This window comes from Scyliorhinus canicula, chromosome 9 (assembly GCF_902713615.1).
Source record: "Scyliorhinus canicula chromosome 9, sScyCan1.1, whole genome shotgun sequence".
Lineage (NCBI taxonomy): Eukaryota > Metazoa > Chordata > Chondrichthyes > Carcharhiniformes > Scyliorhinidae > Scyliorhinus > Scyliorhinus canicula.
In genome coordinates this window covers 127111445-127133361 of record NC_052154.1, presented here as the reverse complement: position 1 = coordinate 127133361, position 21917 = coordinate 127111445, and the positions used below count along the sequence as shown (strand labels likewise).

At 50.0% G+C, this 21917-nt stretch overlaps 1 protein-coding gene across 1 annotated transcript in view; it reads right to left on the bottom strand.

Annotated features, from left to right (window-relative positions):
* LOC119970936 (receptor-type tyrosine-protein phosphatase beta-like) overlaps positions 1-21917 on the bottom strand; it is a 244018-nt gene that overhangs the window by 12926 nt on the left and 209175 nt on the right. The window contains exons 39-42 of the mRNA XM_038806046.1: positions 15766-15839; positions 6611-6745; positions 1998-2117; positions 186-346 (exon numbers count right to left, since the gene is read on the bottom strand). Coding sequence (XP_038661974.1) covers positions 186-346; positions 1998-2117; positions 6611-6745; positions 15766-15839 — 490 coding nt within the window. The remainder of the gene's footprint in view (positions 1-185; positions 347-1997; positions 2118-6610; positions 6746-15765; positions 15840-21917) is intronic.

The window sequence follows — 21917 nt, the reverse complement described above, 5'->3', positions numbered from 1 at the left end:
AGGATAGTTCAACCTACAGAATGTTTACAGCCCCACCCCACTCCCTGCAAACCCATCAGCGGGGACCATTAAAATCAGTCTCTAGTTCCATTTACTTCATAAAATGCCTCAGTGCAAAGCTACAATACACAATATCCAACACTGAATGTACAATATTCAAAAATTTAAAGTGATGGTCTCATTACCTGCAGTGCACCACAGAAGGTCCACTCTTTGGGTACTGATTGATGTACTGCCGCACTAAGTTCCTGAAGTCAATGAGGACCTCAGTGGTGCTAGGGACTCCATGGTCAGGCCAGCCTGTAAAGTGGAAATGCCGCAGGGCTCGTTTTTCTTTGGATTTTTCCTGTAGGAAAAGAGGAAACAGGTGGCATTGTCAGAGGATCTATACAGGCAAATAATCTGGTTGAGTGTGGTGATTTTATCATAAGATTTACAGTGCAGAAGGAGGCCATTCGGCCCATCGAGTTTGCACCAGCTCTTGGAAAGAGAACCGTACCCAAGGTCAACACCTCCACCCTATCCCCATAACCCAGTAACCCCACCCAACACTAAGGGCAATTTTGGGCACTATGGGCAATTTATCATGACCAATCCACCTACCCTGCACATCTTTGGACTGTGGGAGGAAACCGGAGCACCCGGAGGAAACCCACGCACACACGAGGAGGATGTGCAGACTCCGCACAGACAGTGACCCAAGCCGGAATCGAACCTGGGACCCTGGAGCTGTGAAGCCATTGTGCTATCCACAATGCTACCGTGCTGCACCGATGCAACCGATTCAATGAAAATCAACCTCGGTGACTATGTTGTTGAACATTATCAGCACCAAGGCAACGCCAGGTCCATTATAATGATCAGGCACACAGAGAAAGCTACCAAGGGGAGGGGTTGTCCAAGCAGCATTATAGATGTGGTGACTGCCGATAGGGTTGAAAGTGTGGTTTCCCAATACTTTGTGAAAAAAATGAAAACATATTTTTGGTCTTTTTAATTATGATAGGGATCTGAATCATATGATTTTGTTATACAAAGAACAAAGAGAACAAAGAACAAGGAAAAAAGAAAATTACAGCACAGGAACAGGCCATTCGGCCCTCCCAGCCTGCGCCGATCCAGATCCTTTATCTAAACCTGTCTCCTATTTTCCAAGGTCTACTTCCCTCTGTTGCCGCCCGTTCATATGCCTGTCTAGATGCCTCTTAAATGATGCTATCGTGCCCGCCTCTACCACCTCCGCTGGTAAAGCGTTCCAGGCACCCACCACCCTCTGCGTAAAAAACTTTCCACGCACATCTCCCTTAAACTTTCCCCCTCTCACCTTGAAATTGTGACCCCTTGTAACGGACAGCCCCACTCTTGGAAAAAGCTTGTTGCTATCCACCCTGTCCATACCTCTCATAATTTTGCATACCTCAATCTGGTCCCCCCTCAACCTCCGTCTTTCCAACGAAAACAATCCTAATCTACTCAACCTTTCTTCATAGCTAGCACCCTCCATACCAGACAACATCCTGGTGAACCTCCTCTGCACCCTCTCCAAAGCATCCACATCCTTCTGGTAATGTGGCAACCAGAACTGCACGCAGATGAAGGCAAGCATGCTCTATGCCTTCTTGACCACTCTATCAACCTGCGTTGCCACCTTCAGGGTACAATGGACCTGAACTCCCAGATCTCTCTGTACATCAATTTTCCCCGGGACCCTTCCATTGACGATATAGTCCGCTCTTGAATTTGATCTTCCAAAATGCATCACCTCGCATTTGCCTGGATTGAACTCCATCTGCCATTTCTCTGCCCAACTCTCCAATCTATCTATATTTTGTTGTATTCATAAGTGTTGCTCGATGGCAGCAGTTGTAGTTTACAGGACTCTCTCTTGGATCCATTATGCACCCTATTGCCTGTTCTCAGAATATAAAATGTTGTCAATTAATTATCTCTTCCACCCGCATTTACTTCGTGTTCTCTTGAAAATATAGATAACTCACCTTTACTATTGTAAAGTCCCTGATAGTCCAGTCTTGGAGAACTAGTTCTGACGTCATGGTAACAGTTTTGTCTTCATAGATGTGAGGACGTTCAGTTGGCCAATACTGCTCACATTTTGCCTAGCATGTGGCACAAGAAATAAAAAATAAATAAAATAAAATTTAACTGAGAATTTCATACTATTCTAATGAACTTTGTTTGTTTGATCATGTTCAGGGAGTAGAATTTTTTTTTCCTTAAAAAATTAAATTTAGAGTACCCAATTCTTTTTTTTTTTCCAATTAAGGGGCAATTTAGTATGGCCAATCCACCTACGCTGTGCACCTTTTTGGGTTGTGGGGGTGAAACCCACGCAGACACAGGGAGAATGTGCACACTCCACATGGACAGTGACACAGGGCCGGGATCGAACCTGGGTCCTCGGCGCTGTGAAGCATGGGCAGGGTTTAGAGAACCCCAAAGTGTATCATGGAGTTCACCTGACCCACAACTTTTAATAGATTGTGTTATGGGGAGCACACAGCCCATACAGGTGTGGTACAGCAGAAATGGAAAAGCATTTTTTAAAGCAAAACAATGTTTATTCTATGAACTCAAGTTAACCTTTTTAAAACATACAGTGAACATCTTAGCAACCATTAATTCAAATACAACCCCCAAAAAATACAACACTAAGTAATCCGTAAGCTGTCCTTTTAATATCCATACGATTTAAAACACCTTTTACCAGAAGGACATCGGGTTAAAGTCACTACTGTTATTAGTTTTAAATCACGTGGATCGATTTACAGTCTTTATATTACAGAGAGAGATTCATACAACTTCTGGCTGTGCCTGCAGCTCCAACACTTAAAACAAAACTAAAACACACCCTGTAGCCTGTTCAAAAACGAAAGTAAAAAGCTGACAGACAGCCCAGCTCCACCCACTCTGACATCATTGCAGTAGTGAACACCCATTTCTTAAAGGTACTCTCACTACAGATATTTATATACACACCCATTTATAAACACCTATTTCTTAAAGGTACTCTCACATGACAAGCAGCATTGCTAACCACTGTGCCACCATGCCATGCCACCCAGGGAGTAGAATGTGAATTTGTAGAGACAAGTTATTGTTCACTTTGTATACAATAATAGTGATTTAGCTGTATATAGATTAAATAAAGCCCATTCCTGATTACAGAGTCGCTACATAAAAGTCATGTGCAGTTTAGTAATAAGGCTGTGATGTCCCTAATTTCTAATAAACATCAAGAATTTCAGTGCAAGGGCGGCACGGTGGCACAGTGGTTAGCACTTCTGCCTCAAGGCACTGAGACCCCGGTTTGACCCAGCTCTGGGTCACTGTCCGTGTGGAGTTTGCTCATTCTCCCAGTGTCTCCGTAGGTCTCACCCCCACAACCCAAAAATGTGCAGGGTAGGTGGATTGGCCCTGCTAAATTGGCCCTTAATTGGAAAAAATAATTGGGTACTCTAAATTTATTTTTAAAAATAATTTCAGTGCAAAATAAATGCACAGTTATGTTGATTCTACATTTAAGGCATCAATCATACAAATGTCTCATAACTCTCCAACATCCCCAAAATTCTTTGAACTCTGGAATGGTTCCTACAGATTGTAGGGTAGCTAATATAATCCTGCTACTCAAAAAGGGAGGTAGAGAGAAAACAAGGGACTATAGATCAGCGAACCCAACATCGGTAGTAGGGAAATTGCTCGAGTCCATTACAAATATTTCATATGCAGCATTTGGAAAGCAGAGGCATAATCGCACAAGTCATGGATTTACGAAAGGGAATACCAGAACTCTTTAAAGATGTAACCAGCAGAATTGACCAGGGAGAACCAGTGAATGTGGTTTATATAGACTTTCAGAAGGCTTTCGACAAGGTCTCACATAGCAGATTACTCACGCATGGGATTGCGGGTAGTGTCTTGACATGGTTAGCAGACAGAAAACAAAACATTGGAATAAATGGATCTCTTTCCGATTGGCAGGCTTTGAATAGTGGGGTAACAGGGTTCTGTGCTAGGACCCCAACTTTTCACATTATGTATTAACGATTTAGACAAGGGAACTATTATCTCCAAATTTGCAGATGATACAAAGTTGGATGGGAGGATGAGCTGTGAGGAGGATGCAGACATGCTTCAGCAGGATTTGAACAGGCTGAGAGAATGGGCGTGGTAGATGCAGTATAATGTGGATAAATGTGAGGCTATCCACTTTAGTGGCAAAAATAGGAAGGCAGATTATAATTTGAATGTGTTAAAATTGAGAGACCTCGAGTCCTCGTGAATCAGTCGCTGAAAGTAAGTGCGTACGCACAGCAGGCAGTAAAGAAGGCAAATGGTATGGTGACCTTCATAGCGAGAGAATATTTGAGTATATGAATGGAGATGTTTTACTGCAATTGTATAGGGCATTGGTGAGGCTACACGTGGAATATTGTGTGCAGATTTGGTGTCCCTGTCTAAGGAAGGATGTTCTTGCTATGGAGGGAGTGCAGCGAAGGTTTACCAGGCTGATTCCTGGGTTGGCAGGACTGTCATCAGAGACTACATCAGTTAGGATGATATTCATTGGAGTTTAGGAGAATGTGAAGGCATCTCATATAAACTTATAAAATTCTAAGAGGTTTAGACAGGGTAGCTTTGGAAAGAAGGTTTCCGAATGTGGGGGAGTCCAGGACTAGGGGGTCATAGTTTGAGGATAAGGGTTAAACCTTTTAAGACTGAGGTGAGGGGAAATTTCTTCATCCAGGGAGTGGTGAATCTGTGGAATTCACTATCACAAAAGTAGTTGAGACCAAAATTACAAGAAGGAATTATATATAGCTCTTGGGGGTAAAGGGATCAAGGAATATGTGGGGAAGGCAGGATCAAGGTACTGAACTTGGTGATCAATCATGATCAGAACTAATGGTAGAGCAGGTTCGAAGGGCCGAATGGTTTCCTCCTGTTCTATTTTCTTTGTATGTTTCTACGTAAATCAGAGGGAACAGTTTGATGATTTCCTGTACTCCATGATTAATATAAAGTTCTCATTCAGTATCAGAGCAAAGGCTTCACAAGTGGTGCAGACGTAATCAACTAACACAAGCTTCATCGTTATAGCTTAACAGAGCAGTAACAGGTGCAACATAGAACCGAGTTAGATTTTTTGATGTAGAAAATTTGTCTCATTCGGGGCATCATAGGTTTGAAAATACCATCTACTTTGATGCTTCTCACTTTTAAATACAAACATATCTTCTATGTGTTCAAATGGGGTTGTGATCGTCTTTTCTCTGATGTTCATGATTGGTGTCTGATTATTCACCTCATGATTTGACAGGATATCCAATAGTTTTGGCAAGTAAAAAGTAACAGATCATTAAAGGGTGAACTAATTAAAACGACTATTCAGGAAATCCTTAACATCCGTTAACCTTTCACCCCAAAGCTCAATGAAACTTCCCATTAGGATATCCTGACTGCTGCACAATAATAATTTTCTCTTATCGAGTTGAACAGGCTAGCTCCTTAGCGACAAGTTATCCTCATCCTATTGTTCCACACAAACTTTGCAAATGATGTCATTCTTCTCAGTCTTACCGTATTTTCTAGATCCACAGGCCGGCTCGTAGAAGGCTTATAGAATCATAGAATTTACAGAGCAGAAGGAGGCCATTTGGTCCATCGAGTCTGCACTGGCCCTAGGAAAGAGTACCCCACTTAAGGCCACCACTCTACCCTAACCCCACCTAACCTTTTTTGGACACTAAGGGTAGTTTAGCATGGCCAATCCACCTAACTTGCACATCTTTGGACTGTGGGAGGAAACCGGAGCACCCGGAGGAAACCCACACGACATGGGAAAAAAGTGCAGACTCCGCACAGACAGTGACCCAGCCAGGAATCGGACCTCGGACCCTGGAGCTGTGAAGCAACTGTGCTAACCACTGTGTTACCGTGCTGTTGATCCACTGCCATTCTCACTTCACCAGCTCAGTCTGTTCTGTGCCTGTGAGACTTGTGTTAGTTTTTCACAGTCCCCCTTGGAACTCCCTTCCTTATTGGGACCTCACATTTAGTTTTCTGGTGGGGGTAGTGTAAGGGGCACCTAGCGTACCATACTGCACTGCCGACTTCTGATGGAGAGGAGCTTATTGGAGAACACCATGTCCTATGGGCCCTATTCTTGCCAGCATAATCTTCTTGTGATATACTGAGGGGGTAATTATCACTGTCATTACCTAGATGATAACGGACTAAATGCTACAACTGATAGGTGACTTGTTCCACTGCCTGGTTGGAGAAGATAAAAATGACTGCAAATGAAATGCGTTTGCATGTCTGAAGCAATGGCAATCTAAACTAAAAATCACAAGGCCCAAAAAAAGACCAACAGCAAAGTTCAATCCAAATGCAACATCCACGACATGTGCCATCCAGAGAATCAAAAATGAATAGTCTTATTTATCTGGCAGGTACGTCAAGAATGTGGGACTTGCCATAAATAGGTATGTTCAGCTGCTGGCTGGCGAAAATACTGGAATCTAGTTATTTACAACATATTATTAAACCTTTTAAAAATTAGTAAGCATAAGAATCATCCACATACTCGCCCTTGCTCTACACATTTTGTGAGCATGATGATAGCTGGCACATTATGTTCCCAAATCATTCTCCAGAAATCGCTGACCGTATTCAACAGTGGTCCCTGTGCAGCAATGAATTCTTTATTTAAGTTATAGCCCTGGAAAGAAACAGAACACCAAGTTAAGTGATGCTGGAGAATAAGTTCAAATAGCACAATCGCTGTTCAGAACGATGATTGTGAAGATACAGGGAAGGGAAGTGCTGCTGATGCTGACTGATTGATCAGTCAACGTAGATGCTGCAGTGGCATCCAGTGTCACTTATAACTTACTGCAGGAGTGTCAAAATCAATCATACAAACAGCTAATGGCACCGTAAAATTGTAACAAAATTGAGAAGGAGGGTGGCAAACGGGGAGGACATGTAGACTCCGCACAGGCAGTGACCCAAGCCGGAAATTGAACCTGGCATTCTGGAGATGTGAAGCAACTGTGCTAACCACTGTGTTACCATGCTAAGACTTCACACTATGGGCAGAATTCGGCGTTTGGGAGACTACGTGCTGGATTCTCCGATTTTCAGGCTAGGTCCGTGATGTACCATCAATTGTACGCGAGGCGAGTGATTTACCAAAGCCTGGCTTTAATTGACTAGAACACAGCTCTGCGATCGTCTACTATGGAAAGGCACGAGCGTCAGGCGTCTGACCATTTATACCTCGTTAATAGAGGCGTGGTTAACTCAGCCTCTCGGCCACTCGGTCGAGAGGCACATGACCGACCAGGGCCAATGGTAAGCCGACGTTCTGGCCCAATGGCAGACAAGTATGCAGATCATATCACCACAGTCCGGAGGAAGTGTCTAATTTTACGATGAAGAAGTCGGCACCGCCTCCGCACCGATGCTCCGCCCGGTGGGGGGCTAACAGCCACACTACGTAAAACCTCCGGCATTGCAGACATAAACAGCCAGAGAATTGCCGGGTCTGTGGCCGTGCATGCGCACTGTGACGACCTGCAACGGTCGCGCCGTACAACATGGCACTGGCTGCATGCGGACCCGACTTGCCAGACTGTGTCCCCCGTTACCTGCCTCACCATCCCTGGACCACCCCTGGAGCTGTCCCCCCAGCCCATGCCGAAGCCCCCCCGGCCAGCGGAACGGCTCCCTTCCCCCCGACTGTGGCAGTGCTGGACACCGTCCGCAGCCGCCATGCGAGGTTGACGGAAACCCCAGAGTACACGTGTCCCATGCGGATGGGAAGTCGCCCCTTCGGGGGTGGAGCATCAGGGGAGAGGCTGGAGATGACGTCCTGAGGTCGTCCCAACGGCGTGCGGCCTACTCACCTATGGTGCCGTTTTGGAGGGATTGGAGCATCCGAAAACAGGCGCCGCCCCCAATTTTGCCATCAAAAGGTATTCTCCACCCGATCGCCGATTACGATATCGGCGTTGGGCAACGGAGAATTCTGCCCTATGTTCTCCCGCTGGTTGTGAATCGCGCCCAACTCGTGCTCCCACTAGGAGCACCGTTTGGATGAGATTCAGGAGATGCAAATGAGTCAGCATGCTGCCCACATGAAACACTTGCGACTCCCGTCCGCGCTGGCATCTGATTTGTTGGTGCCGGGATTTGTGCTAAAGTGCTGGAAAAGCTGGAGCTGCTGATAAACGCTCCAGTCACCATACATTCTCATTCCAGCCAAGAAGATGGCAGCATGGTAACCTGTTACCCCATTCCCGGAGTCCACAATTGTGCGAATACGGAATGCCATTGAGGAGAGGAGAGACCATCCTCTTCCCCAGGGTGGGGCGGAGACTGAAGCCCTACTCAATAGCACCTGGGAGAGGTGGCAGAGGCAATCAGTGCTGCCAGCCTCATTAGGAGGACCAGCATGCAACTGCAAGAAGAATGACTTCATTAGAGCAGCTCAGGAGAGTCACCACCTTTGTGCCCCTGGCATCACTTCCATCCTTCACTCCTCACATCACACCTCCCTATCCCCGAGAGGCCAACAACACCCTTACACTCCACCCTCCCCCAAACTCCCACCTCATGTACGTCCCTCTTTGGCCAGGAGCCTTGCACACTCATGCCACCAGCTACAGACCCCCCATCTCACTATGGGCTTTCAGTGTCCCAGAGGATAAGGTGACCCATAAAAGGCACAGGCGCCAGTAGAGGGGAGAGGGAGTCACAGACATCCAGGTCCAGCCCCCTCTCTGAGGAGAGGGTTATGCAACCCCCAAGAGAGGTCAAGGAGAGGGCAGTGGCAGTGATGGAGGTGCAATGCAGCAAACAAGTGACAACCCAATGAGACACAGTTGTCCCTATAACAGGTGAGTCCTCCCTCTCACACAGGCCAGTCCTTCCCAAGGTCTCTTCCCATGTATTTGTCTCGCAGGTTCACCATCAGATGAGTCCGGGAATTCGGGGTGGCTGCTTCCCAGTGAGATCCTCAGCACACCCATGAGCACCACTCCGGGGGAAGACACTGACTTTTCGACGTCGCTTTCACCTGCACCATGCACCACCGCAGAGACTTTCACCTCGGTGGGTAATGTTAGTGATCAGGCTCCTGGGTCACTCTCTGGTGAGCACCACACACATGCTGCAGCACAACAGCTGGAGGCAAGGACTCCCACTGGAGCAGATGGCCAGAGGGCTGCTTGATTTCAGCGAACATCTGTTATCCTTATAGTTGTCGTGCTTCTAGAAAATATGATCCCATCACTGGTGCAGATGCAGCCGCACAGCCAGAAATTACAGCAGGGGTTGTCAGCAACTTTCCAGCACCGGCAAATCCAGCTGGAGGAGTCCAGTCACCTTCAGATGCAGGAGGTGATGCTGACAATGCGTGGCACCCAGACCAACACGGTGTTGTCCATGGCTGAGGCTCAGGACAGGACAGCCCTGTCACAGGCGGAAAGTTCCGGGCACAGATGGACATTGCTGCAGCGCTCCAGAGTTTGGCCCATTCACAAAGGGTTATGGCTGGGGGCATAGAGAGCATTGACCAGGCATTGACTGACTTTGACCAGTAACAGAGGGACATGAACGAGGCAGTATGTCTCAGTGCGCCATGGCTAAGGGTATCGAGACCATGGCTCAGATGAGGGCAGCCTCTTGGACCGGAAGTGCCAGGTTACAGTCGGAGGTCTCTCTGGCCTTAGCTCCATCCTATGCAGTAGCCCAAGGGACAGAGAGCACCCCAAGGGAGGAGGAAGTGATGGGACCCACGCCGGTGCCTCCCGCAGGGCAGGTGCTGGAACATGACAGCCCTTCTAAAGCTCCCCACTTGACACTGCCACATCTCATGGGCAGCACACAGAACAAGCTGACATGTCGTCAGTGTTGACACCTGGAAGTTGGCCGGGCCCATCTTAGGTTGGCACAGGTGTAGTAGATAGATGACAGTCAGGGGTTGGGGAACACCAATGTACATAGTCACCATTAAACACTTTTATACCAGCAGTCCAAACTGCCTCGAACCTCTGTGTGACGGGTGTGAAGGATGGGCTGGGGATGGGTGTTACTTAGTGGTCAGGTGGGGAGGGAGAATGGTGGGAGGGGGTGTGTGGAGGTAGTTGGGGAGGGGGGTTGTGGAGGTAGTTGAGGAGGGGGGGTTGGGGAGGTAGTTGGGGAGGGGGGTTGTGGAGGTAGTTGGGGAGGGGGGTTGTGGAGGTAGTTGAAGAGGGGGGTTGTGGAGGTAGTTGGGGAGGGGGATTGTGGAGGTAGTTGGGGAGGGGGATTGTGGAGGTAGTTGGGGAGGGGGGGTTGTGGAGGTAGTTGAGGAGGGGGGGTTGGAGAGGGTGTTGGCGAGGGTGTTGGGGAGGGGAGTTGTGGAGATAGTTGGGGAGGGGGTTGTGGGGTGGTAGTTGGGGAGGGGGTGCATGGAGGTATTTGGGGAGGGGTGTGGAGGTAGTTGTCGAGGTAGTTGGGGAGGGGGATTGTGGAGGTAGTTGGGGAGGGGGGTTGTGGAGGTAGTTGAGGAGGGGGGGTTGGAGAGGGTGTTGGCGAGGGTATTGGGGAGGGTGCTGGGGAGGGGAGTTGTGGAGATAGTTGGGGAGGGGGTTGTGGGGTGGTAGTTGGGGAGGGGGTGCATGGAGGTATTTGGGGAGGGGTGTGGAGGTAGTTGTCGAGGTAGTTGGGGAGGGGGGTTTGAAGGTAGTTGGGGAGGGGTTTGTGGAGGTATTTGGGGAGGGGGGTGTGTGGAGGTAGTTGGGGAGGGGGGTGTGTGGAGGTAGTTGGGGAAGGGGGGTTGGGGAGGTAGTTGTGGATGGGGGTTGGGGAGGTAGTTGGGGAGGTAGTTGGGGAGGTAGTTGGGGAGGTAGTTGGGGAGGTAGTTGGGGAGGTAGTTGGGGAGGGGGGGTGTGTGGAGGTAGTTGGGGAGCGGGGTTGTGGAGCGAGTTGCGGAGGGGGTGTTGCGGAGGGGGTGTTGCGGAGGGGGTGTTGCGGAGGGGGTGTTGCGGAGGGGGTGTTGCGGAGGGGGTGTTGCGGAGGGGGTGTTGCGGAGGGGGTGTTGCGGAGGGGGTGTTGCGGAGGGGGTGTTGCGGAGGGGGTGTTGCGGAGGGGGTGTTGCGGAGGGGGTGTTGCGGAGGGGGTGTTGCGGAGGGGGTGTTGCGGAGGGGGTGTTGCGGAGGGGGTGTTGCGGAGGGGGTGTTGCGGAGGGGGTGTTGCGGAGGGGGTGTTGCGGAGGGGGTGTTGCGGAGGGGGGTGTTGCGGAGGGGGTGTTGCGGGAGGGGGTGTTGCGGAGGGGGTGTTGCGGAGGGGGTGTTGCGGAGGGGGTGTTGCGGAGGGGGTGTTGCGGAGGGGGTGTTGCGGAGGGGGTGCGGAGGGGGTGGTTGCGGAGGGGGTGTTGCGGAGGGGGTGTTGCGGAGGGGGTGTTGCAGAGGGGGTGTTGCAGAGGGGGTGTTGCAGAGGGGGTGTTGCAGAGGGGGTGTTGCAGAGGGGGTGTTGCGGAGGGGGTGTTGCGGAGGGGGTGTTGGGGAGGGGGTGTTGGGGAGGGGGTGTTGGGGAGGGGGTGTTGGGGAGGGGGTGTTGGGAGGGGGTGTTGGGGAGGGGGTTGTTGGGGAGGGGGTGTTGGGGAGGGGGTGTTGGGGAGGGGGTGTTGGGGAGGGGAGTTGTGGAGATAGTTGGGGAGGGGGGTGTGTGGTGGTAGTTGGGGAGGGGGGTGCATGGAGGTATTTGGGGAGGGGTGTGGAGGTAGTTGTCGAGGTAGTTGGGGAGGGGGGTTGTGGAGGTAGTTGGGGAGGCGGGTGTGGAGGGGGGTTGGAGGTAGTTGGGGAGGGGGGTTGTGGAGGTTGTTGGGGAGGGTGTTGTGGAGGTAGTTGGGGATGGGGGCTGTGGAGGTAGTTGGGGAGTGGGGTTGGAGGTAGTTGGGGAGGGGGTTGGAGGTAGTTGGGGAGGGGAGTTGTGGAGGTAGTTGGGGAGGGGGGTTGGAGGTAGTTGGGGAGTGGGTTTGTGGAGGTAGTTGTGGAGCGGGGTTGGGGAGGGGGGTCGGGGAGGTAGTTGGAGGTAGTTGGGGAGGGGGGTTTGGAGGTAGTTGGGGAGGGGGGGATGGGGAGGTAGTTGGGGAGCGGGGTTGGGGAGGTAGTTGGGGAGCGGGGTTGGGGAGGTAGTTGGGGAGGGGGTTTGTGGAGGTAGTTGGGGAGGGGGGTTTGGAGGTAGTTGGGGAGGGGGGATGGGGAGGTACTTGGGGAAGGGTTGTGGAGGTAGTTGGGGAGTGGGGTTGGGGAGGTAGTTGGGGAGGGGGGGTTTGGAGGTAGTTGGGGAGGGGGGGATGGGGAGGTAGTTGGGGAGCGGGGTTGGGGAGGTAGTTGGGGAGGGGGTTTGTGGAGGTAGTTGGGGAGGGGGGTTTGGAGGTAGTTGGGGAGGGGGGATGGGGAGGTACTTGGGGAAGGGTTGTGGAGGTAGTTGGGGAGTGGGGTTGGGGAGGTAGTTGGGGAGGGGGGTTGGGGAGGGGGGTTGGGGAGGTTGTTAGGGAGGGGGTTGGGGAGGTAGTTGAGGGGGGTTGGGGAGGTAGTTAGGGAGGGGGGTTGGGGAGGTATGGTCCTTGGATAGGCAGCTGTGGTAGTGAGAAGGAGTGGAAGGACAGTACAGGCGGAGCTACTAGTGAACAGGCCTCCTAGTTGGAGCTACCTTTGGATAGGCCTCCATGTAGGAGCTACCAGTGGCTCGGCAACCGAGTTGGAACTACCAGTGGACAGGCCTCCTAATTGGAGCTACCAGTGAACAATCCTCCTAGTTGGTAAAACATGAGTTGACGAGGTTGTTCAATGTGCAGCTATCCTGGACGCACATTGGGTGGCCTGCCATGCCAGCCCTGGCTCCATACGCAGATCCTCCTGGACACCATCCTCACGCTCACTGAGCACATCTTCAGGAATCCGATGCACCACTTGATGATGCTCCACGAGTGTAGATTTAACAGTTCACTGCCTTGGTCTGGGGCCTCTTTACAAGTGTTATTAGCCACGACCTCAGTTGGTAAGCCTTACTGCCCAGGAGTCTACCCCTAACCCAAGGAAGTGCCTCGAAGGCGCCATGAACCAATGCATGTGCCAGGACATATGAGACATGCCCGCTAGCTGGATTAAAGGTTCTGTAGCCAAATTTGCAGATGACACAAAAATAGGTGCGGCAGTAAGTTGCAATGAGGAAATAAGAATCTTACAAATGGATATAGATAGGTTAGGAAAGTGGGCCAAAATATGGCAGATGGAGTTTACCATGGATAAGTGTGAGGTCATCCATTTTGGTCGAAAGAATGGAAAGGCAACTTATTATCTAAACGGGGAGAGGCTTCGGGGTGCTTCAATGCAGAGGGATCTGGGTGTCCTTGTGCATGAGTCACAGAAAACTAGCATGCAGGTACAGCAGGTAATAAAGCGAATGGAATGTTGGCATTTATAGCTAAAGGAATAGAGTACAACGGTAAGAAAGTGTTGTTGCCACTGTACAAGGCATTGGTGAGACCACACCTGAAGTGATATGCGCAGTTTTGGTCCCTTTATTTGAGGAACGATGTAGTGGCATTGGAGGCAGTTCAGAGGAAGTTCACTAGATTGATTCCAGAGATGAGGGGTTTGTCGTATGAGTAGAGATTGAACAGTTTAGGCCTATACTCTCTAGAGTTTATAAGAATGAGGGGAGATCTAATTGAAGTATACAAGATACTAAAACGTATGGATAAAGTAGACGTGGAGCTGATGCTTCATCTTGTGGGGCATTCTAAAACAGGAGGTCATATTCTTAGAATAAGAGGTAGCAAATTTAAAACAGATTTGAGGAAAAAGTACCTCTCCCAAAGGGTTGTGAATCTGTGGAATTTGTTACCCCAGAGTGCGGTGGTTGCAGGGACAGTGAGTAAATTTAAGGAGGTGTTAGATTTTTAATTGGTAATGGGTTAAAGGGTTATGGAGAACAGGCAGGGCAGTAGATTTGAGGCCAGGATGGGACCAGCCATGATCACATTGAGGGTGTTAGGCTCAGGAGGCTAAATTGCCGACTCCTGCTCCTAGGCCATGTGTTCGAGGGAGGAGATGCTCTGGCTGATTTTGCAAACCAGTTCTTGGTATGTGGCATTGTAGGTAGCAGATGAGGAACATATCAGCCATGATAGAGTGGCGGAGCAGACTCGATGGGCTGAATGGCCTAATTCTTCTCCTATATCTTATGAACTCATATCAGGCAGAGACATGCATGATGTGTAGCTGGTGATCGCACACCAAGGGGTCCACATTAATGGAGTGGACCCCTTCCTGTTAATGAAGGGCACCCCTGTTGAGACGGTGCTCAGAGGATGACATGTGTGCCATCAATCATCCCCTGGGACATGCCAGCTACAGCGTCATATCCTGCCTGAGCATCTTGGTGGGCCTGATCAAGGTTGAACATGATGTAGTCTTGCACCCTGCATAGATTTAGAGGCATAAAAGTTCAGGGTGACCGTCGCCTTTACAGCCACTGGGAGCGGCTGTCATGCTCCATACCCCCACGATGCCAGGTGCGCCATGACACAGGTGAGCTCTGGTGCAGCACATTGTCTGACAAAGCCTGACTCCTGCTATTTGGATAGCATTCCACTGTCCACCCAGGAGATCCCTGCAGTGTGCTGCCAGATCGTTCTCATGGAGCCATGTACCTTGGAGGGGTTTGGGGGATTGGCAGATGATGAACTGTCAGGGCTCACACACTGGGATGCATACAAAAAGGGCGGGCTCACACTGCCGACCCCATTCTATGGTGAGGCGTAATCCACAGCAGCACACGTGATCCGGCAGCTCCTTGAAGGACAGGCTCTGATGGTATACATGTGCCCTGTTACGGCGCCTCCTTTGCACCTTGTGCTAAAGTGGAGAGGTGGAGTCATGTGACATGACACACTCCTTCCCCCCCCAAGCTGGGAGGACCGGTTATACTGTCTATCTGCACTGCAAATTAGTCTGTCATCTGCCATCTGCAGAAAAGGGGTCTGTCCACATTTGAATGCTGGGATCCCATCTGCACTATTTCTACTGGAACTTTTATTGTGTCGCCTACAAGATTGATTCCCTTTGTGTGTTTATCTCATCATGGAAGTCATCTTTTTGGGGAAAAGGGAATTATCTCTCATCAGCTTTAAACCTACCAACTTCTGTGAAGGAATAATAATCTTTATTATTGTCACAAGTAGGCTTACATTAACACTGCAAAAATCCCCTAGTTGCCACACTCTGGCGCCTGTTTGGCTACACAGAGGGAGAATTCAGAATGTTCAATTCACCTAATAAGCACGTCTTTGGGACTTGTGGGAGGAAACCGGAGCACCCAGAGGAAACCCACGCAGACACGGGAGAACGTGCTGACTCCTCACAGATAGTGACCCAAGCAGGAATCAAACCCGGGTCCCGGGCGCTGTGAAGCAACAGTGCTAACCACTGTGCTACTGTGCCCCCGAATACACCAGTGGACTTCTATTCTGGACTCATATGAATAATAATTTTTTACTCTTCGGTATTTACCTTGAAAATCCTTCTTCCTCTACCCCTCCTTACTACAAGAGTGAAAAAGGAGGTAACATTCCTACCCTCTTCTCACATTTGAGTTTACTACACGCAAATTACCAACAGCCTTTCGAAAGTCATGTTTAACTAGATTTACAAGTTCTACTTAGAATCAATCGATGTAACTCACCGGCATGAAATTAGCATTGATGTAATCACTGGACGGATCTTCAGTGACAGAGAGTTTAACTCGACTTGCATCATCTAAAAGTTTGACAGAAACAGAATTATTTTACACAAGAGATAACAATGCAAGAGGGTGTGCAGTACATTGCCAGGAGGCGAGAGCTTGTCAGACCAGTTTAATGGGAATTACCAAATACCTGCTCTAATGTTGCAACAGACCTGTGTTAATCCAGTCATTACTTGACAAGACAAAGAAAGTGCTTTTAAAAGTCTGGAATTTTCATTTTAGTCAACGCTATTTGTGGAGTGATATGCTAGCAGTGGGATTGGAGCACTTTCTGATTCAGTTGGAGTATCGGCATCAAAATATAAGAACAAGGACAAAAAGATTATTCAATTGATCAAAGCTCATCCCTCCAATATTCTAATTCCAACACTTGGTTTACAGAATGATATCCCATTTTCTAACTCACAGTGGCCCAGTTCCTGATTTTAAAAAAATGTTCATGTAAAACTTGTCAAAACAAACACCTGACTTGAGGTGCTGAAAGAAAGACAACAGCTTTATTAGTGGGAAGTGAGCAAGCAGCAACATGCTCCATTTCATCAGCAAGCATCATCAGAAATCATCCGTGCTGCAGGTCCCAACCAGACAATGAGAACTAGCTACAGGGACTTATCTGCCAAATCACTGCATCCTCAATGTAGGATCAGTGATGGAAAAAAAAAATCCCATTTACTGTCTTTATTTCAAAATGACATTTTATTGGGTTGGTGTGATTTAGTTTGTTGATAGGAAGCATTTACGATAAGGGGACAGACTTTGCATTTGGATTGATTCGCCAAGAGAAAATCTAACATGGGGTGAATATATTTTACCACATCAGTAGTTCTATTGGTTTAAATCACCACAACAGAGTTAGGCATTTTTCGATCATTTATAATGTTCTACATCGTGAATCAAAATGAAGTGGTATAGTCAAACTAAGCAGAGTTAGTGTGTCGCAGGATGAATGGAACAAGACAGGTGAAGTGGGCGGGGTAAGGCAAACAGCAGAAGGGAAGGAAAGGATGAGGAGGAGAAGAGAGGAAGAGAGAGTTAGGAAAAAGAAAGATAGATGGGAGTATAGGGGAGGGACATGTGAGGAGAACGGGTGAAGGAATGGGACAATGGTGGTGAGAAACGAGAGGGAGCAAGAGAGAGCAAACCCCTTGCTGGAGTCAAATCTCAATCATATGGGAAGGCAAGTCTATAGTTAATGCATTTCGAGCCTTGCATATATTGGGAATCAGAAAAATTGGGCAAGAATTTTCCAAATGGTGCACATCAGTCACGTTGTGGGGGTTTTTCTGGGTCAGAGGTATGCATGGGTGTGAGCCGTGATTTTGCCAGCAAGTGTGAGAGGCAGCCCGTCAGCCTCCCACACTGCCAGCCCAATCAGACTGCCAGCAGCTCTGGGACTTCAGCAGCCCCGCCATTACTGAGGCATGAAGGAGCAAGGGCACAACAATATGGATGCGGCTTCAAGGGGTCCAAGCAGGCAGGCCTGGTAAACAGAGGAAAAACACTTCCACGGGCAGCATGATGAGGCATTGCAGGCAACCTTTGCTGTTGTTGTCCCTCTCTGGGACCAATGTGCCTCTGGCTTCAATGGTGCCCAAATGGAGGCCATATTGGTGCAGCCAGAAAGTTCCCTATGCGATAGAGGACCAGTCCACTGCTGGAAAAATACTGGCATACTAAATACTAAAATTGTAATTAATTGGGCCTTTAATTACTGAAATTGGATGCCTGCCTGTGTTGAGTAGGTGGCTGAGCTGCAGTCGGTCCTGCTATGGGGAAACTATACTGGTGGCTGGACAAAGTCGGGAAACCATTCCAACACGGTTCACTGCTCTTTTCAAGTCTCGTCACTCAAGAAAGTAAAATTCTCAGACTGGAGATGAGAATTCTCCTTCTACAAGCTGTACCATCCTGTCAGGGTAGGAGGGAGTCCAGGCTTTCTGATGTCAAATTGGGGAGGGGTTGGGAACTGCATTTGTCTGCCTCCAGGAGCCTAGTCTGTAAATCAGTGAATCTCAAAGTGTGGCCTGTTGATCACTGGCGGTCTGCGAGGACCCTCTATGTGGTCCACAGGCTGGACCAGAATGCAAGCCGCTGATGAGCAATGCCATGGCTGAGGCTATACAAGAGAATTGGTCAGAAGCCACATCCCCACCATTGATTAAAAAAAATATATTGTTATTAAGGCATTTATAAATATATACATAAAACACAACCAAAGCCAAGAAAAAGAGAACAAACAGGAAGTCTCATAACAAATACAACCCCACCACCCCACCCTCCCTGCTGTTCTCCATCCACCCTGCTCCCCCATTTATACCCCCTATAACCCCCCACTCCCCGCTGACACCTTAATTATAAATTAAGTAAATAAACAGCTTCCTTCCCCAGACGACCCCCCCCCCCCCCCCCCCCCCCCCCCTCCCCTCCCAAGACCCTCTCAAGGCGAACTTGAATTTTTTCCAGCTTCAGGAATTCTGCGTTAACACTCACCAACACCCCTGGTTTCAGCAACCCCGAGCCCCTCCGTTCCAACAAGATCAGTCTCCGGGCTACCAGGGAGGCAAAGGCCAGGATGTCGGCTTCTCTCGCCCCCGTGACTCCCGGGCCTTCTGATACTTTGAAAATCGGCACCTCTGGACTCGGGACAACTTTGACCCTCAGTACCTCAGATATTATGTCAGCGAACCCCCGCCAGAATCCCTCCAGTTTCGGCCCAAAATATGTGAATATGGTTCGCAGGCCACCCCCACCTGTCCTCCACTCCCTCAAAGAACCTGCTCATTCTGGCCACCATCATATGCACTCTATAAAGCACTTTGAATTGAATAAAGCTAAGCCTAGCACACAAAGAGGATGCGTTCAATTTCCTCAGAGCCTCGTCCCATAACCCAGCCCCCATCTCCCTCCCCAGCTCTTCCTCCCACTTCCGCTTAACTTCTCCAATCAGGGCACCCTCCCAATCCATCAATTCCTTATAAATCTCTGACACCCTATCCTTGCCAACTTCCATATTCGACACCACCTTGTCCTGCAGCCCTGGGTATGGCAGGCTAGGAAAGAACGGCTCCCGTTTCTCAACATAATCCTGAACCTGTAAGTATTGGAACGCCTTCCCGCTGGACAGCTCATACTCCTCTTCCAGTTCCTCTAGGCTTGAGAAGCTGCCCCATGAATAGGTCCCCAAAGTGTTTGATTCCTGCCCGCTGAACCCCTGCGACAGCACCCCCAGGGCAAACCAGCGAGTCCCACAGATCACTACCCAAACAGAGGCCCCCTCCAGCCTCAGGTGCTGCCGCCACTGTCCGCAAACTCTCAGAGCCGCCACCACCACAGGGCTTGTGGAGTACGTGGCCTTTGCCGTCAACGGTTCCCCTAAACTAGTGTCCTGACAAGAGTCGGCCTCCATCCGCTCCCATACCAACCCCTCCCCCACTCCCCACCATGGTTATATTTTCTGACAAGTAATACTCCCTTAAGTTTGGAATGGGTCCTACACCCCACAGATTCCCTTCCCCGCTCACATTCTTCCATAGTGCAAACAACAATAACATTGTGAAGAAGAAAAAAAAAGGTGCACTCACCCCTCCACCGTCCTCCGGCCTCTCATCAAAAAAACCCATGAAAACGCTAAACTGCCCCCAAGAGAAGAAAGATTCTCCCCTGGCCATCACCAAAACAAAAGAAGCCCAGCACAATACAACAAAAAGAGGAGCAGGGAGAACCAACACCACCTCACACTTCCTCCAAAGTTCAATGTCCTCCCTCTCCTGCCAGTTAATTGTCTCTCAAAAACTCCGTTGCCTCCTCCGGTGTTCCAAAGTAGTATTTGTGGCCATTGTGGTCACCCAAAGGCGGGCCGGATACAGCATCCCAAACTTGACCCCCTTCTTAAAGAGGGCCACCTTGACCCGGTTGAATCCAGCTCCCCCTTTGCCAGTTCCGTGCCCAGGTCCTGATAGACCCAAAGCTCGTTGCCTTCCCAGGTACATCTCCTCATCTGCCTGCCCACCACAAGATCTTCTCTTTGTCCAAAAACCGACGTAGCCTCACCACCATCGCCCTCGGCGGCTCATTCGCCTGTGGCTTCTTCAATAGCGCCCAATCGACCACCAGCAGTTAGTCGAAGTCCCCCTCCCCCATTAGCTTCTCCAACATCTTGGTCACATAAGAGCCTGCATCTGCATCTGTATGGGCAGCACGGTAGCATGGTGGTTAGCACAATTGCTTCACAGCTCCAGGGTCCCAGGTTCGATTCCCGGCTTGGGTCACTGTCTGTGTGGAGTCTGCACGTTCTCCCCGTGTGTGTGTGGGTTTCCTCTGGGTGCTCCGGTTTCCTCCCACAGTTCAAAGATGTGCAGGTTAGGTGGATTGGCCATGCTAAATTGCCCTTAGTGTCGAAAATTGCCCTTAGTGTTGGGTGGGGTGGCTAGGTTGTGGGGATGGGGTGGGGGCGTGGGCTTGGGTAGGGTGCTCTTTCAAAGAGCCGGTGCAGACTCGATGGGCCGAATGGCCTCCTTCTGCACTGTAAATTCTATGATCCACTCCCTCGATGCCCTCCTGCATCCCCACTATCCCTCAGATTCTGCCTCCGAGAGCTGTTCTCCAAATCCTCCACTTTCTCCTTGAGCTGCTTCTGGGTCTCCCGCAGCATCCAAACTTCGGCCGCCAATGAGGCAAGTTGCTCTTCGTGCTCCCCCACTGCCTCCTCCACCTTTCGGTTCGCCTGGCTCTGGGACTCCAGCCTCAGCTCCCCACGGTCGACCCCCGCTTTCTGTGGGACCACCGCCTTTGCCTGTCTCTCTCCTCTGCTGACTGAACATTTTGTTCAGAAAGTTCACCAACTGCTCCGTTGATCATTGGGCTGATAGGGCCGACCTCTTGCTCTCCGCCATCTTTCCCTGTGTCTCATGAAGGGTTTCTTGCTCCTGCAGCTCCTTCCTTCTAGACCCACTTCTGTTCTGTGGATTCATCCACTGACCTCACCAGTGGAGTACAGCTTTCCTCCACCACCTCAGCACCCTTTTCCTCCAAAACATCCACCTGGCAACAGGGGAAAAGGACCAAAAAAAACCCGCCTCGAGCGGGAGCTGCCAAATGTGTGACCACTCACACCATGGCCACTGCCGGACGTCATCCCCACCACAGATGTGACGTCACAGAACCAGACTGGTTCTTGAATACGCAGCACAAGTCATCATAAGCCTGAGCAATAACACTGCGGTTTTAGGAAAATGTTTTTATATTATTATTACAATATACAATTTAGGACTGAAAACAAGGAGGAACTGGTTAAATGTGGAGCCTGACATGAGATCAAAGAGGTCCAGATTGGTAACATCCATCAACTCATCAGCACCTCATCAAAAACCATGGGGCCAGGTTGTCACTGACTGGGCACCAGGTTGGCACTGCCAAGGGGAAGGGCATGAGGGACCCTGTCTAAGAAAGGAAGGAGTGAAGGGGGATATGAAGCATGGTGGGTGAAGGAAGGGGCCCTAAAGAGGGAGTCCTGAAAAGGGGGTGCCTAAAGACTGGGGGTCCCTCAGCATAATATGCTTACCTGGGGGGTTGGGGAGGTGCTCACGTTAACTTTTAGTTATTGAGACATCCGGTGGCGTGGGCGCGCAGGGCGGCCGCAGCGCAAAGAGCTCCCGCCGGTGGCCGCGAGTCGCGGCGATTTCGGGGAAATCCCCGAGTTTCGATGCACCCCCCGACTACCGTCGGCCTTTGGGGCCGTCGCGAGCAGCCAGCGGGGCCGGTTTAAAAACCGGTGAAGAACCCCGCGCGGGTGTTGGGGCGGCGGGAGCTGAGGTCCTGGGCCCAGCGCGGCGTCGGGGCCAGAGAAGCGGGGGCGGAGCTACGAGGAGGCAGGCCCGAGTCCAGGGCACGTGGAGGTGGGGTGTCCCACGAGGGATGGCTCCCACCTAGGAGGAAGAAAGAAGGCTGGAACCTGGTCCCAGGGGAGTTCTGGATGAGTACAGAGGGGAAAGGAAGAGAGCTGGAAGATTTTAAGAAATTTAAAGAAGTTTGGTGAAGTTTCTTTTTTCCTCCCCTTTGTCTTTAAAAAAAAGAATAATTCACATTGATGA